The sequence below is a fragment of the Scyliorhinus torazame genome, chromosome 13 (assembly GCF_047496885.1).
Source record: "Scyliorhinus torazame isolate Kashiwa2021f chromosome 13, sScyTor2.1, whole genome shotgun sequence".
NCBI classification, from domain to species: domain Eukaryota; kingdom Metazoa; phylum Chordata; class Chondrichthyes; order Carcharhiniformes; family Scyliorhinidae; genus Scyliorhinus; species Scyliorhinus torazame.
In genome coordinates, this window is record NC_092719.1 from 169317041 (window position 1) to 169333583 (window position 16543).

Genomic DNA, 16543 nt, shown 5'->3' on the forward strand with positions numbered 1-16543 from the left:
TCTATGATCTCCGAGAACTTTTTGTAAAATTCCACAGGGTAGCCGTCTGGTCCCGGGGCCTTACCTGACTGCACAGCCTCCAGCCCCGCTGCTATTTCTTCAATCTCGATCGGAGCTCCCAACCCCTCCATCAACCCTTCCTCCACCTTCGGAAACTTCAACTCTCCCAAAAACTGCCTCATCCCCTCCTCACCAGCTGGGAGTTCCGCGCATATAGCCAACTATAAAACTCCTTAAACACCCCATTCACCCCTGCTGGGTCCAAGACCGTATTCCCTCCTCTGTCCTTCACTCTTCCTATCTCCCTGGCCGCCTCCCTTTTCCTTAGCTGGTGTGCAAGCACTCTACTGGCTTTCTCTCCATACTCGTATATCGCCCCTCTTGCCTTCCTCAACTGCTCCACTGCCTTCCCTGTAGACAGCAGACCAAACTCCATCTGTAGCTTCTGCTGCTCCTTCAGTAACCCTGCCTCTGGGGCCTCCGAATATCTCCTGTCTACCTGGAATATTTCCCCAACCAACCTATCTATCTCTGCTCGCTCCACCTTCTCCCAATGGGCCCGTATCGATATTAGCTCCCCCCTAACCACTGCCTTCAGCGGTTCCACACTTCCCAAATCGTTGATGGATACCCTCACACACCCTCGTCCGCTAACAGTCCACGTCCAATCTCCATTGCGGATGCTGACCACCCCCCTTGCTCACCTGTAAATCCACCCAATGTGGAGCATGGTCCGACAAAGCAATCGGCGAATACTCGGTATCAACCACCCCCCCCACCAATAAGGCCCGGTTCAAGATTTAAAAATCGATCCGGGAGTATACTTTGTGCACATGGGAAAAGAAAGAAAACTTCTTCGCACTTAGTTGTCTGAATCTCCATGGGTCTAACCCCCCCCCCGCTCCATGAACCCCTTTAGTTCCTTCGCTACCGCTGACACCCTCCCTATCTTTGACCTTGACCAGCCCAACTTTGGATCAATGACCGTATTAAAGCGCTCCCCCCCCCCCCCCCCCCATGATCAGCTTATGCGAGTCCAAGTCCAGGATCTTTCCCAACACCCGTCTCATAAACTCCGCATCGTCCCAGTTTGGTGCGTAAATATTCACCAACACCACCGGCACCCCCTCCAGCTTCGTAGTCACCATGATGTACCTACCCCCCACATCCACAACTATATTCCCTGTCCAAATGACACCCGCGACCCCCTAGTCTTAGAATCCAACCCCGAGTGAAATACGTGCCCGACCCACTCCTTCCTCAATCTGGTCTGATCTATTACCCTCGGGTGTGTCTCCTGTAGCATGCCACGTCCACCTTCAATCCCCTCAAATGCACAAACACGCGAGCCCTCTTAACGGGCCGATTCAGGGGCGAAATTCTCCCCAAACGGCGCGATGTCCGCCGACTGGCACCCAAAACGGCGCCAATCAGACGGGCATCACGCCGCCCCAAAGGTGCGGAATGCTCCGCATCTTTGGGGGCCGAGCCCCAACATTGAGGGGCTAGGCTGACGCCGGAGGGATTTCCGCCCCGCCAGCTGGCGGAAACGGCCTTTGTTGCCCCGCCAGCTGGCGCGGAAATGACATGTCGGGGCAGCGCATGCGCGGGAGCGTCAGCGGCCGCTGACAGTTTCCCGCGCATGCGCAGTGGGGAGAGTCTCTTCCGCCTCCGCCATGGTGGAGACCGTGGCGGAGGCGGAAGGGAAAGAGTGCCCCCACGGCACAGGCCCGCCCGCGGATCGGTGGGCCCCGATCGCGGGCCAGGCCACCGTGGGGGCACCCCCCGGGGTCAGATCGCCCCGCGTCCCCCCCAGGACCCCGGAGCCCGCCCACGCCGCCTTGTCCTGTCGGTAAATAGGTACTCTAATTTACGCCGGCGGGACAGGCAATTTATCGGCGGGACTTCGGCCCATCCGGGCCGGAGAATCCAGCGGGGGGGGCCCGCCAACCGGCGCGGCCCGATTCCCGCCCCCCGCCGAATATCCGGTACCGGAGACTTCGGCAACCGGCGGGGGCGGGATTCACAGCAGCCAACGGCCATTCTCCAACCCGCTGGGGGTCGGAGAATGACGCCCCTGGCCTCTAATATTCCATGTGATCAGCCTGGTCGGGAGGCATCCCGCTCCTTGCCGATCAACCATCACCCTTAGGCCAGCCTCCAGCTCGCGTCCCATGCCTCTGTAGACCCACCCTCGGGCCTCCACCGTCCTCGATCTTCCATTTGCTTTCCGACAACAATCCCTCCTCTTATCGGCAGAGTAATCCCCCCCCCCCCCCCCCCCCCCCCCCCCCCATTAACAGAACAACAATCCCAACCCCCCTCAACAAACTTATTTGAATGAAATTCTAATCAAGCGAGCTGCTTTGTCCTGGATGGTGTTGAATTTCATGTTGGAGCTCCAAGTGGAGAGCAATAATAATAATCTTTATTGTCACAAGCAGGCTTACATTAACACTGCAATGAAGTTACTGCGAAAATCCCCTGCGAAAGTCGCCACACTCCGGCGCCTGTTCGGGTACACTGAGGGAGAATTCAGAATGTCTAATTCACCTAACAGCACGTCTTTTGGACTGTGGGAGGAAACGGGAGCACCCGGAGGAAACCCATGCAGACACGAGGAGAACATGCAGACTCCACACAGACAGTGACCCAAGCCAGGAATCAAACCTGGGTCCCTGGCGCTGTGAAGCAACAGTGCTAACCACTGTGCTACGGTGCCTCCCATTCCATGACTCCCATATTCCATTACACAACTGATTTGTGCTTTGTAGATGATGGACAGGCTTTGGGAAGTCAGGAGGCGAGTTATTCGCCGCAATATTTCCACTCTCTGACCTCTCGTAGCCACAGTATTTATGGGCGGCACAGTGGTTAGTACGGTTGCTTCACAGCTCCAGGGACCCAGGTTCGATTCCCGGTTTGGATCACTGACTGTCCGGATTCTGCACGTTCTCCTCGTATCTGCGTGGGGTTCCTCCGGGTGCTCTGGTTTCTTCCCACAAGTCCTGAAAGACGTGCTTGTTAGATGATTTGGACATTCTGTATTCTCCCTCCGTGTACCTGAACAGATTCCGGAGTGTTTGCAGTGTTAATGTAAGCCTACTTGTGACACTAATAAAGATTGTGATTATATGGCTAGTACCGTTCAGTTTTTGGTTAATGGTAACATCCAAGATGTTGATGGAGTCGTTAGCAGCGGACAGTAACTGTGCTTCTTCTATCTGACTTTAGGGTCCTCGGAGGAAATGTGGCCTTTTCAGTCCACAATGGAGTCTTTATACTAACAATAACAGAACTGGGAACAGATGCACAGATTGCAAAGTGGGTTCCACTGGCTCAGGATTACCAGATTATTGGAACTTATGCTCAAACGGAGCTAGGCCATGGCAAGTGGACAACTTAATATACTTATACTTGAACACTGTTTACCAACACAACTATATTGTACCCTTGGTTTACGCTTTATAATTTTAAGAAGTCAAATTGCAGGACACTTCACTGTTAAATAGGGACGTTTTTAAAGTCAGCTGCTAAGTGGAACGTTGGTGCTCCAAAACACTATGATCCAAATCAAAGGTAACAGTTTCTATTGTGAATCCCACACAGTGAATTCTGACCTTGGTCATGCAGTTATTCAATTAAATTCACGTTAGCACCTTTCTGAAAATGATAATTACAATCAGTTTGAAATAAAGTTGTAAACTTAATTTATCAATAATCTGCACCAGTAGCTGTCTGGTTAATAGACATTTGTTATAATTGAGGTCGTTGGATAGTTCTGTTTCAATTGGATAAACATACTTTCAGTTCAGTATCTTTTGTATGATTCAGCACCTCTATTGAGCAATGTATTGTGGTTCACTGAACTCGGCAGTGCTGCTAAACCTGGAATGAGCAGATTTAACTGAAGCTGAAATTTGCCTGATTTAAGTGATAACCAATAAGATCAGTTACTTTATGACAATAAGGCCGTCAACCTTTTGTTTCCGACTGTGATCTCTTAAACTTTCCACACACTCCCTGTTTGAATGATGTACCTGTTGTTCATTTTAAGGCACGTATCTTCGAGGACTAGAGACAACGGCATCCTTTGACACATCCAGCCAGGATTTCATTCTCAACACACCAGAACCGTCCTCAATAAAGTGGTGGCCTGGTGACTGTAAGCCTTTGAAATATCAATCTCACTAGACTTATTTGTTTCTCCTATTGATGAATTTGACCATCAAATTACTTGGAGTAGAAAATGGATTTCTAACAACAAAATCAGCATATATTGTGCACCAATAATTTGTTGCTATAAATGTTGGGTCATGAGATGTTTTATGTTTTACAGCGTTACAGGTGCTACATAAATGCAAGTTGTATATAAGTAATGGGCTAGACCTTTTTGGAGTGGGGTGTCTCACAACACATGCCCTTGAGTTAGATCATTTTCTGCACACTTCATCTCAATAAAGTTTTATGCCATTTTTTGCTGAAAGTGCCAACTGATAATGGTGAGATGATAGAAACGGGGCCTCTTGGACCTTAGTGAATTACAGAATAAACAGAATAAATGGTGTATTTAACTAGTAAGATTTAAGGATGAGAAAGGAAGAGGAACAATGAATTGGATTTGATTTATTGTCACATGTACTGAGGTACAGTGAAAAGTATTGTTCTGCGTACAGTCCAGACAGATGGTTCCATACATGAAAAAACATAGGACATATGATAAATACACAATGTAAACACATAGATACAGACATCAGGTGAAGCATACAGAGTGTAGTACTACTCAGTAGAGAGGATGTGTGGAGAGATCAGTTCAGTCTATAAGAGGGTCATTCAGGAGTCATAACAGTGGGGAAGAAGCTGTTTTTGAACCTATTAGTGTGTGTCGTGTTCTCAGACTTTTGTATCTGCTGCTCGATGGAAGAGAGAATAACTCAGGTGGAAGGGGACTTTGATTATGCTGCCTGCTTTCCCAAGGCACCGGGAGATGGAGACAGAATCAGTAGATGGAAGGCAGTTTTGCATGATGAACTGTGCTGTGTTCACAACTCTCTGTAATTTCTTGCGGTCTTAGGCCAAGCAGTTGCCATACCAGGCTGTGATGCAGCCAGATAGGATGCTTTCTCTGGTGCATCTGTAAAAATTGGTAAGAGTCAATGTGGACATGCCGAATTTCCTTAGTTTCCTGAGGAAGTATAGGCGCTGTTGTGCTTTCTTTGTCGTAGCGATGACGAGTGTGGACCGGGACAGATTGTTGGTGATGTGAACATCTAGGAATTTGAAGCAGTCAACAATCTCCACCTCAGCACCATTGATGCAGACGGATGTGTATATTACTTTGCTGACTGAGGGTGACCTGGAATCAAATTGGGTTCAGTAGAGAAAAAGATTAGATTGTGAAACAAGAGACAGATGGGAAAAGTAAGAGAAAAATTAATCTCTTCGCAACAATTGCATACACAAGACTGAATTGATTAAATTGTTCCCTTTCTGAGCCAGAGAGGTTGGCATTACATTATCAACCTTGGCTAAAAGGATATTTATGCTTTTAACTATTAAACATAACTTTCCATTGTGAAATTAATGGGTAATTGATGGGTAAATCCAGCAAATCCTTAAAGGGAACAGGAATACAGCAAGCCACATCATGCAAATTGATGGTTTGGGGATAAATATTCACGATCTGTTGATTCGAAAAGTCTTCACACAATCTGTGTTTCCTACTATCAGTGGGTAGATCGGCCAATCACGCCGTGGTCTTGGCTCAGCTGTATACCCAGGGGATGTGCCAAGGGATGCATGCATTCATCGTTCAGATTCGCAGCCTGGTGGACCATTCTGCTTTGCCAGGTAACCTGCTGCTCGTTTTAACTTCCTGACATCTTTAAAAGGCTTTACAGCAATAACGCCTGCTTGTTTTGTTCTGGGTAGGGTATGTTAAAATGAAGCACTATTGTGATTGTTATGCTGATGTGTGCAGGAACGTGTAACATGCATACCATTTGGAATCAGTATAACTAGGGACCACAGCCACAAAGTAGTGGGCAGGTGTACTCATTGTTCTATGCCCAATACCGCAGTTGATGTTTTGGATTAAACAAGAATATTGCTGCTCCTTGAAAGGAAACTGCTGGACCACATGAGGCCATTTTCGCATCAGCACAGCTGCATATTTGAGTGCAAACAAAATAAATCTGAATGCTTATTAAAGTTTGGTTAGTGAGGACAAACTTTATTCTACATCTATGACTAAAATAACACCTTAAAATGCGTTGAATATTAACTGACAAGGGGATTCGTGTGTCGGAGGGGATGGGGTGAAAGCCACAAAATAATGACATCAGGTTGGGAAGCTGACTTATCCCACTCACTTTTGGGTTTATCCATGGCAGGTTTGCAAATGAGCAGGAAATCCTTGGTGAACTGTGAGGTAAATAATTCAGGATTTAACCCTGATCGGTGTGGGCTTGGAGGGCCGAAGGGCCTTTTCCTGTGCTGTATTGTTCTTTGTTGTGTAATTCTGGCTTTAACAATCAGCGTGTAGATTTCTGGAGCTCTGTAGAGATTCGCCAGGGTCGAGGCAGAGTCGAGTGGAGAGGGCATGGTAAGTTTAAAGGTCTAGTTTGCATGTTAGTGAATGGTTAAATGAGGGACTACGCACCTAATTCATCCCAAGGCCGTATCCACCTACCCCTCAACACACTTCTCACCTCACCCACCTATCCACTTCACCCACCTACCCCTCTTACCCAGTCACCTACCCGAAATGGCCTAGCAAACTACCCAGTTGCATTGTGTTCAAGTAGGTGGCTGACTACAACTTTAACAAGGTCAGTTAGGGATGAGCAATAAATGTTGGCCTTGCCAACAATGTCCACATCCCGCATATGATTAAAAATAAATAGAGAGATGCTATAGCTAATGTAATTTTTAAATCTGGTTCCAGGTGTCACAATTGGAGACATCGGCCCAAAGATGGCATTTGAACATGTTGACAATGGATATTTAATGTTGCAAAATGTCCATATCCCCAGAGAGAACATGCTGAGCAGATACAGTGAGGTACATAATGGATATTCTTCACATAATTCTTAATTGCCGTTCTCAGTATTTTTTTTTAAAAATTGTACATGGGATGTGAGTGTCCTTGGCAAGACTGGCATTTATGGCCCCATACCTAATTGCCTTTGAGAAGGTGGTGATGAGTCACTTGCTTGAATTGCTGCATTACATGTGGTGTAGGCAAACCCACAGTGCTGTTAGGAAGGGAGTTCTTCGTATTTAAAAGTTCACTTTGTAATTATCTTTCTAACAAAATTGCATAATATATACCTGTAAGTGCAAAGAGTATTTTGCAAATTTATTTCTTTAGAAAAACAAAGTAAAATTAACAATTTATATCTTTACAAAATGAATTATAGACTGTCTAGGTAGAAGGAAAAACAGCAAAAACAGAAAATCCCCAAATAAAAATGGAAAACACATGAATTACAAAACCGATGTGTCAGAATCGGAAGATTTTTTTTTAAAAAATGATTCTGGTAATGATGGGCTGCTTTCCTGAACTGCTGCAGTCTGCTGAAGGTGCTTCCATGTTGCTGTCAGTTACAGAGTTTCATGATTTTGACCCAGTGATAATAAAGGAATGGTGATATATATTCAAGCAGGAAGATGAGTGACCTGCAGGGAATTTTGGAGATGATGCTGTTCTCATGAACTGGCTGCCCTTGTCCTTTTGGAAGTGCTGTTGAAGAAACCCTGGCAAGTTGCTGCAGTGCATTCTGAAGATGGGATATACTGCCATCATGGTGCATCAGTCACGAAGGGCGTGGTTGATGGGTTGCTAATTAAGGTGACTGATTTGTTCTGGATAATAATAGGCTTTATGAGTGTTTTGAGATGCATCTCTCCAGGCAAGTTGAGACTATTCCATCCTACTCCTGACTTGTGCCTTTCAGATGATGAAAAGACTTTGGGTAGTCTGGAGATGAGCCAATCTCCTCAATACCCAGCCTCTGAGCTACTCTGTTCACCACAGAACTGATGTTGCTGGTCCAGAGTTTCTGGTCAATGTTGCAGCCCAGCATATTAATGTAGTGCAATTTGATAGTGCTATTGGATGCCAGTGGGGTGCTGGTTAGACCTTTGCTTGTGAAAAGTGAATGATAGAATATTATTTAGAGTGTTATTTTTCTGAACCTGTGGAAATAGTGAGGACAGCAACTCATTGTGGTAAAACGGATAACAGCCTGAATTTTAAGCCCGGTATAAAATTGGACACTTTAAATTAAGAATTGGACATTTTAAATAAAACCATAGACAGCTCCAGGCAGGCCTGATGGGAATTCGAACAGCCAAGTTCGAATCCGCTTGACAGAGACAGACAGTCGGAACAAGTCTGGGTCTGCCCTGTCAACAAGACATCAGGAGATAATCGGTTCCATTCAAATGTTGTTTATTGCCCAGATAAAGCTAGACTTTCTGGCACCCAGTTTAGATGGAGTAAGATTATGTGCGAACAATATACCTAGAGATAGCCCCTGGGGGTGGGTTCCTGGTGTCCTGCAGAGTTGCAATTGGCAACTCCAGTAGGTGTTGCGACCCCCACCCGAGACTTCATTGGGTGCAGACCAGAGAACTTTCTGGTAAGGCATGTGGCAGGGAATAAAGATCGGCCAGCCAGGACCCTCCCTGGCGAAGATTTGGCGCAGAGATAGCAAAGAAGATTTGTCGACAGACCAGAGGATGAAAGGAAACAGCGTGTGAGACCCACCTTTGTGGACCAAGACCCTGAGAAGCGCAACTCTAGAGAATTGGACCCACAACTTGACTGAGTTCATTAGCATAGGTAGTATTAAGAATCTTGGGATTATTAGGTGGGATAATTTAAGAGGGATAACTATTTTACTGTGTTTAATACATTTGTTTGAATCATAACTTGCATTTGTCCTTTGTTCATCTAGCAAATAAGGGCACCTGAGTAAAATGTTTGAGTAATAAACTGGTCGAAATGTCTGAGGTTTGACAGACAGCATCATGCTGAGTGTGCACGTGCTAAAAACGGTTTTAAGTTTCAGTTCCACGTTCTCCAAATTCTACTTCTCTGATGAAATGCCAGTCCTGTCTTGCAGAATGTAAATAACTTTTAGATCTAATCTCACAGTATAATGTTCTCTATTGATTGTTCCTTGTTGTGCTTACTGAATTAGAAATACCAGTTTTGCATTAATGCGTGTTGTCATTCTAGGTTACCTCAGACGGCAGCTATATTAAACAAGGATCTAACAGAATCAATTACATCTCTATGGTGTTTACTCGTGTGAGGATAATATCTGTAGAAATTATGCCTGCTCTTTCTAAAGCCTGTGTTATTGCTATCCGATATTCTGTGGTGAGACGTCAGTCAAAATTAAAGCCTGGGTATGTCCAGAGACTGAATTTGGTGTGGTTTAATAGATATTGCAGAGAGTTGAGTGGGTTTGCTTACATGTTGACTGTTTTTTAAAAAAAAAAAATTGTTGCTGCTTATTTTATTTCCAAACTAATAGTAACATCACTGTGGCAACGGTGACAGATTTTTGACCGAAAATATAGGATAAGTCTCTTACGAGTGCTGATGACATCTGAAGAATGAATATAAGAATTAATTTTTCCCAATTAAGGGGAAAGTTAGCGTGGCCAATCCACCTACACTGCACATCCATGCAGACACGGGGAGAATGCGCAAACTCTACATGGACAAATTATAAGAATTCTTAAGACCAGAAAAAGCCATGACATTCAACAAACCCATTGTTTGTCTGATTGATCAACCTGCTTAGATATTTTTCCACCATATCCCTTTTCTTTCTGAAACGTATCTAATTGTCTTGACGACAGATGCTCTATGCTGTTTGCTTAAAAACTTTTCTTTAGTACCTTGCTGCACAAGCTTTGCTGCCCACTGAGTAAAAAATAATTCACCTGGCATTCTTTTATTACTCCTAATTTCTTCATTTTCATTTGTATTTGAACCTTAACTACACTGAACACTACGGCTCGATCACTTTCACGTTTGTTATCTCCGTAATATGGAGAACTTCAATTCCCTTCAAAATATTCCCTCCTTTTTTGTTCCAAAGGAAATAAATACAATTTTTGGAACCATTCCTTTTTTTTTAATTTAGAGTACCCAATTCATTTTTTCCCAATTAAGGGTCAATTTAACGTGGCCAATCCACCGAGCCTGCACATCTTTGGGTTGTGGGGGCGAAACCCACGCAAACACGGGAGAATGTGCAAACTCCACACGGACAGTGACCCAGAGCCGGGCTCGAACCTGGGACCTCGGTGCCGTGAGGCAGCAGGGCTCACCCACTGCGCCACCGTGCTGCCCAGAACCATTCCTAATACTTTATATTCCTAATACATAGAGGTTTCTTGGTAGCCCATCTTTATACCCTTTCATAGGCTATAAAATCCTACAATCAAATGATACCTGGACACAGTACACTAGATGTGGTGAGACCAGCATATTCTAGTACAGTCTGTCTACATGATGCTTCAATGCAGCTAAGTTTAAAAAATGTTCCCATCAGTAATAGCACTACTAACTGATTGTCACAATATCATGCTTAAAGGGAACTTGTTCGAGTGAGGATAACATCTAACAATAATCAAGCTATGCCAAACATAGTTAAAAGAACAGGTAATATCTGGAATGTTTCAAATTTTGTATTAACATTCAGCTTTGTGATTAATGATATTGAAGCTATGATCTGTCCTCAGTGAAATGGAAGCAAAAATATTAGACTACCAGACTCAGCAACAGAAGCTTCTTCCCCAGCTAGCAACAACTTTTGCCTTTCATTTCATGGCCTCATCCTTGGAAACCTTTTGTAACCAAGTGAAAGTACAGATCAAAACCGAAGGAGACGTCTTACTGCTGCCTGAGGTAAGATCATTTGTCTTCTTGCTACCAGACAATTTTAGGATTGTACAGGCAGAACAGTGTGTACTCCACCTTCACATGCGCGCGGAGCACAACTTTTTTTTAGAAAATATTTTATTGATGCATTTATAATTTTAACAATTTTACACATCAAATTTTCAACAAAAAGAAAAACACAGCAATATAACCAACAAACCCCCCTAGTGCAAAACCCCAGCCAACATGGCTTACACAAACAGTGCCACCTTCCCCAGTCACCCCTCTGTTGGTTCTCCTGCCCTTACTCGTCTCTCTCATGCCTCCCCTTTTCCAACCCCCCTACTCCCCTGCTGACAGCTTAATTCTCGAAGAAGTCGATGAACGGCTGCCACCTCCAAGCAAACCCCTGCAACGACCCCCTCAAGGCAAATTTAATTTTCTCGAGCCTGAGAAATCCCGCCATGTCGCTAACCCACACCCCCGACTTCGGGGCTCTGAGTCCCTCCATCCTAGTAAGATCTGTCTCCGGGCCACCAGGGAGGCAAAGGCCAGCGCGTCGGCCTCTCCCACCACCTGGGCTCCCGGGTCTTCGTCACACCGAGGATCGCCACCTCTGGACTCGGCACCACCCTCATTTGTAATACCTCTGACATGACGTCAGCAAATCCCTGCCAGAAACCCCTCGGCCTCTGACATGCCTAAAACATAGGGACATAGTTCGCAGGACACCCCACACAGCACCCACACCTATCCTCCACCCCCTCAAAAACCTGCTCATCCGGGCCACCATCATGTGTGCCCTGTGGACCACCTTAAACTGTATCAGGCTGAGCCTGGCGCACGATGAGGATGCATTAACTCTCCTCAGGGCCTCCTCCCATAACCCGGCCTCCAACTCCCCACCCAGCTCCCCTTCCCACTTTCCACAGAGCACACCTAACCGGAACCTGAATGAGAAGGTTCTTTCCAGAAGTAGAGTACAGAAGTGAACGGTACCAGGGAGGCCCAGCCAACTACACCCACATGTGCTGGGCCTACCCTAGACTTGCCAGGTACTGGACAGCCATGTCTAGGATTGTGAGGGTGGAGCCATGCCTAAAAGTGGCGATCTTCGGGGTCTCCGACCCAGCCAGAACTCTTCATGGGGAGGGGGGCCGATACCCAAGTCTTTACCTCCCTGATCGCCAGCCAGAGAATTCTGCTTCGCTGGTGATCAGCAACACCACCCAAGGCTGAAGACTGGTTGAACGGCCTGGTGGAATTTCTCAAATTGGAGAAAATGAAATTTGCTATCCGGGAGCCAGAAGAAGGCTTCCACAGGACGAGGAACCCGTTCACCAACTTGTTCCAGGATCTGAAACCAAAAGAGAAAATGATGGAAAATCTCAATAGGTCTGGCAGCATCTGTAAGGAGAGAGAGAAGAGCTAATGTTTCGAGCCCAGGTGACCCTTTGTCAAAGCTAAAAAGCATAGAAAGTGGGAGACAATTGTACTGTAGGGTAAGGGATCAGTTCGTAGCCAGAAACCATTAGAGTAAGGGGGGGGTGGGGGGACAAAAGTGAGGACGGGATAAAGATGGAAAGGGAGCGGGGGAGAAGAACCCAAAGGAAATTGAGAGGGACAAGGGACTAAAACTGTAGACTGACATCAGTAAGTATGCACCCGGGCCAAACTGGGAATGGTAACAAAGGTACGCCATTCAAAAGAGGGGCAGAAAGGAAAGCAGTCATATGTAAATATCTGTACTGACATCTGCCTGTCTTTTTCCCTCCCTTTATTTCTTGCTCATTTTTGTTATGTTTTGTTTGTTTTTCTTCCTTCTGGTTGGCGTGGTTATGTAAAGTGTAACATAAAACATGAGTTGTGAAATACAAAATGTGAACACCCAATAAAAACACTTTTGGATTAGAGTAAGAAATCTTACAACACCAGGTTAAAGTCTTTAACAGGTTTGTTTTGAATCACTAGCTTTCGGAGCACTGCTCCTTCCTCCGGTGAATGAAGAGGTAGGTTCCAGAAACATATATATAGACAAAGTCATCTCATTTCCATCCCACCTCCATGGCTCAAATCTGTGGTTCTCCTGAATCGGCATTTCCTTTGACTCTGCCCGCAACCCGAAGTGTTGGCGAAACTGCATCCAAATTCTCAATCAAGCTGTTATTACCGGACTCCCTGAGTACTTCCCCGGGGCTATCGGGAGCGGCGCTGTTGCTAGTGCTTTTAATCCCGACCCCCTGCACAAACTCTCCTCCATTCTGACCCACTGGGAATCAACCCCTCTTACCGTGCTCCGCAGCTTCTCCACATTCGCCGCCCAGTAGTAATACATCGGGTTCGGAAGACTCAAACCCCCTGCCTGCCTTCCCCTCTGTAGCAGCACCTTTCTAACTCTGGCCACCTTCCCTCCCCATATGAACGAGGTAATCCTTCCCTTAATCTCTCTGAAAAAAGCCTTTGGCAGGAAAATCGGCAGGCATTGAAAAATAAACAGAAATCGCGGCAGCACGTTCATTTTAACCACCTGTACCTGACCCGCCAGTGACAGAGGGAGACCCTCCCACCTTGCCAGATGAACTTTAATTCTCCCCACCAAACTAGAAATGTTGTACCTGCGGATCCCCCCCCCCCCCCCACTCCCGGGCAACCTGCCCCCCCCCCAGGTACCTAAAGTGAGTCCCTGCCCTACGAATGGCAGCCCCCCACCCCCGGCCGAGACACCACAAAATACTCACTCTTGTCTAGATTTTGTTTGTACCCCGAGAAAGACCCAAACACTCGAAGCAGCTCCAATATTCCCCCTATCGACACACTCTGTTCCAACACGTATAACAGCAAATCATCGGCATATAAGGACACCCTATGCTCTATTCCCCCACCCCCCACACTATTCCTTTCCATACCCCCGAACCTCTTAAAGCGATGGCCAAAGGCTCAGTCGCAAGTGCAAACAGCAGGGGGGATATAGGACATCCCTGCCTAGTCCCACGGTGGAGAGAAAAGGAACTAATGCTCAAGTTAAGGAGGATCCTCAACTTTTAGTAAGAACCATGTCTGTTGGAAGGGTTCGCCAGTCTGGAGGAGCTAAGGGAGATGGTAGAGCTGCCGAGGGGTAGTGAGTTCAGGTATCTACAGGTTAGGGACTTTGCACGAAAGGTCTGAAAGGGGTTCCCCAGATTGCAGGGGTACACCCTGCTTGAGCGACTGCTGCTTCCAGATGTGGGAGGGGAGGGAAGAATAGGGGATATATATAAGTGGCTGGGGGAGCAGGGAGGTGAGCAGGTGGTGAAGATCAAGGAGAAATGGGAAGCGGAGTTGGGAATGGAGATCAATTGGGGAGTATGGAGTGAGGCAGTGCGAAGGGTAAACGGGACCTCCTCTTGTGCAGGGATGAGCCTGATACAGTTCAGGGTGCATATGACTCGGGCGAGAATGAGTGGGTTCTTTCAGGGGGTAGCAGATGAGTGTGAGAGGTGTGGGTGCGAATCATGCGCACATGTTGTGGGGTTGTGAAAAATTGGGAAGATCCTGGGCGAGAGTGTTCGCGGTCTTAGCCAGGATAGTGGAGGAGGGAGTGGACCCGGACCCTTTGGTGGCGATATTTGGGGTTTCAGAGAAGCCGGAGCTCATGGAGAGGAGGGGCTCAGCAGGGGAGTTTGAGGAAAGGTGGGGGATGTTTGTGACCGTGATTGAGGAGCTGTTCGTCGCCAGGGGGAAAAGGAGGATATCTGTACAAACTGTATAGTTGGGAAGAATGTTTCCCGGGGTGTTTATTTGCTGTAACCTACTTTGATACAAGTTTGAATAAAATGCGTTTTTTTTAAAAAAGGAACCATGTCTGTCAGACTAGGGTAGGGTGGAGTTAAGTGGCAGGGATCAGTACCTGTTTGTAAGCTGGTCCTGCTTTATTTGAATAATCTAGAGAGTCATAGAGACATTATAACACAAAAGGAGGCCATTCCAGCTGCCTGTAGAACATTCCAATCAGTCCAGTTCCCCCACTGTCTCCGGAGCCCTGCAGGTTTATTTCCCTTAAAGGCACACCTGTTTTCATTTTGAAATCATTCATCATTCCTGCTTCCAACATCCTCATAGGCAACAAGTCCCAAAGTCCCAGATCATTACTACACATTGCTTAAAAAAGTCCTCTCTCATTTCCTCGCTGCACTACTTGCCCAAGATCTTAAATCCCCTAGGCCTTATAGCATAAATTCAATTCCAAAGAAGGTAGTACCTACGTTCCAAAGTAGGTAGTACGTACATTTCCCAACCGGAAACCATAGTTTAATCAGGAGGTTCACACCCTACTGAAGGCCAGGTGTGAGGCATTCAAGACTGGCGACCCTGACTTATACTTGAAATCCAGGTACGACCTCCGCAAAGCTATCAGAGATGCCAAGAGACAATACCAGACTAAGCTAGAGTCACAGACTAATGACACGGACTCTAGTTGGATGTGGCCAGGCTTAAACAACATAACGGGCTACAAAGCAAAGCGGAGTAGAATCTCCGGTAGTAGCGCACCCCTCCCCGATGAACTCCACGCATTCTATGCTCGGTTCGAGCAGGAAACCATCATGCTGTCATCTGCCCCAGTAACCTCAGACACACTCATACCTACCGTCACAACTTCCAAAGTCAGATCAGCCTCCTTGAAAGTGAACCCTCTGAAAGAGACGGGTCCTTACGGAGTCCCTGGTTGTGCACCCAGATCCTGTGCGGACCAACTGCAGATGTGTTCACAGACATCTTCAACCTCTCCCATCTCCGTTCCGAAGTTCGCACCTGCTTCAAGAAGACCACCATCATACCAGTGCCAAAGAAGAACCAGGCAACATGCCTCGATAACTACTTCTGGTGGTCATTACATCTATCATGATGAAGTGCTTTGAGAGGTTGGTCATGAGAGACATCAACTCTATACTTGCAGAATCGCTTAATCCACTGCAATTCGCATACCACCACAACCAGTCCACAGCAGACGCCATCTCCCTGGCCCTACACTCAGCCCTGGAGCATTTCGACAATAAGGACACCTACGACTCCTATCCATTGACTACAGCTCCGCCTTCAGCACCATAACCCCAGCCAAGCTCATTTCAAACTCAAAAATTTAGGACTTGGCTCCTCCATCTGCAACTGGATACTCGACTTCCTGACCATAGACCACAATCGGTAAGGCAAAACAACAACACCACCTCCACGATAGTCCTCAATACCAGGCTGCGTATTTAGCCCCCCACTATACTCCCTAGACACACACACGACTGGGCAAAATTTGGCTCCAACTCCATCTACAAGTTTGCCGATGATGTGTCCGTAGTGGGTTGGATCTCGAACAACGATGAGTCATAGTTCAGGAGGGAGATAGAGAACCTAATGGCGTGGTGTAATGACAACAATCTCTCCCTCAATGTCAGCAAAACTAGAGCTGGTCAATGACCTCAGGAAGCGAAGTATCGTACACACCCCTTTCTGCATCAATGGTGCTGTGGCTACTGTGGCAGTTGACAGCATGATGGTTTCCCGCTCGAACCAAGCATAGAATTCATTGAGTTCATCGGGAGGGGTGCCAGAGATTCTACTCGGCTTTGCTTTGTAGGCAATTGTGTTGTTTAAGCCTGGCCACAATTA

At 46.6% G+C, this 16543-nt stretch overlaps 1 protein-coding gene across 3 annotated transcripts in view; it reads left to right on the forward strand.

Annotated features, from left to right (window-relative positions):
* The window catches only part of LOC140388355 (peroxisomal acyl-coenzyme A oxidase 2-like), a 70552-nt gene that overhangs the window by 22268 nt on the left and 31741 nt on the right, over positions 1-16543 (forward strand). For all 3 annotated transcript variants that reach the window (XM_072472379.1, XM_072472381.1, XM_072472380.1), the window contains exons 3-8: positions 3235-3389; positions 4058-4165; positions 5731-5850; positions 6947-7062; positions 9248-9420; positions 10768-10933. In XM_072472379.1, the coding sequence (XP_072328480.1) occupies positions 3235-3389; positions 4058-4165; positions 5731-5850; positions 6947-7062; positions 9248-9420; positions 10768-10933 (838 nt within the window). The remainder of the gene's footprint in view (positions 1-3234; positions 3390-4057; positions 4166-5730; positions 5851-6946; positions 7063-9247; positions 9421-10767; positions 10934-16543) is intronic.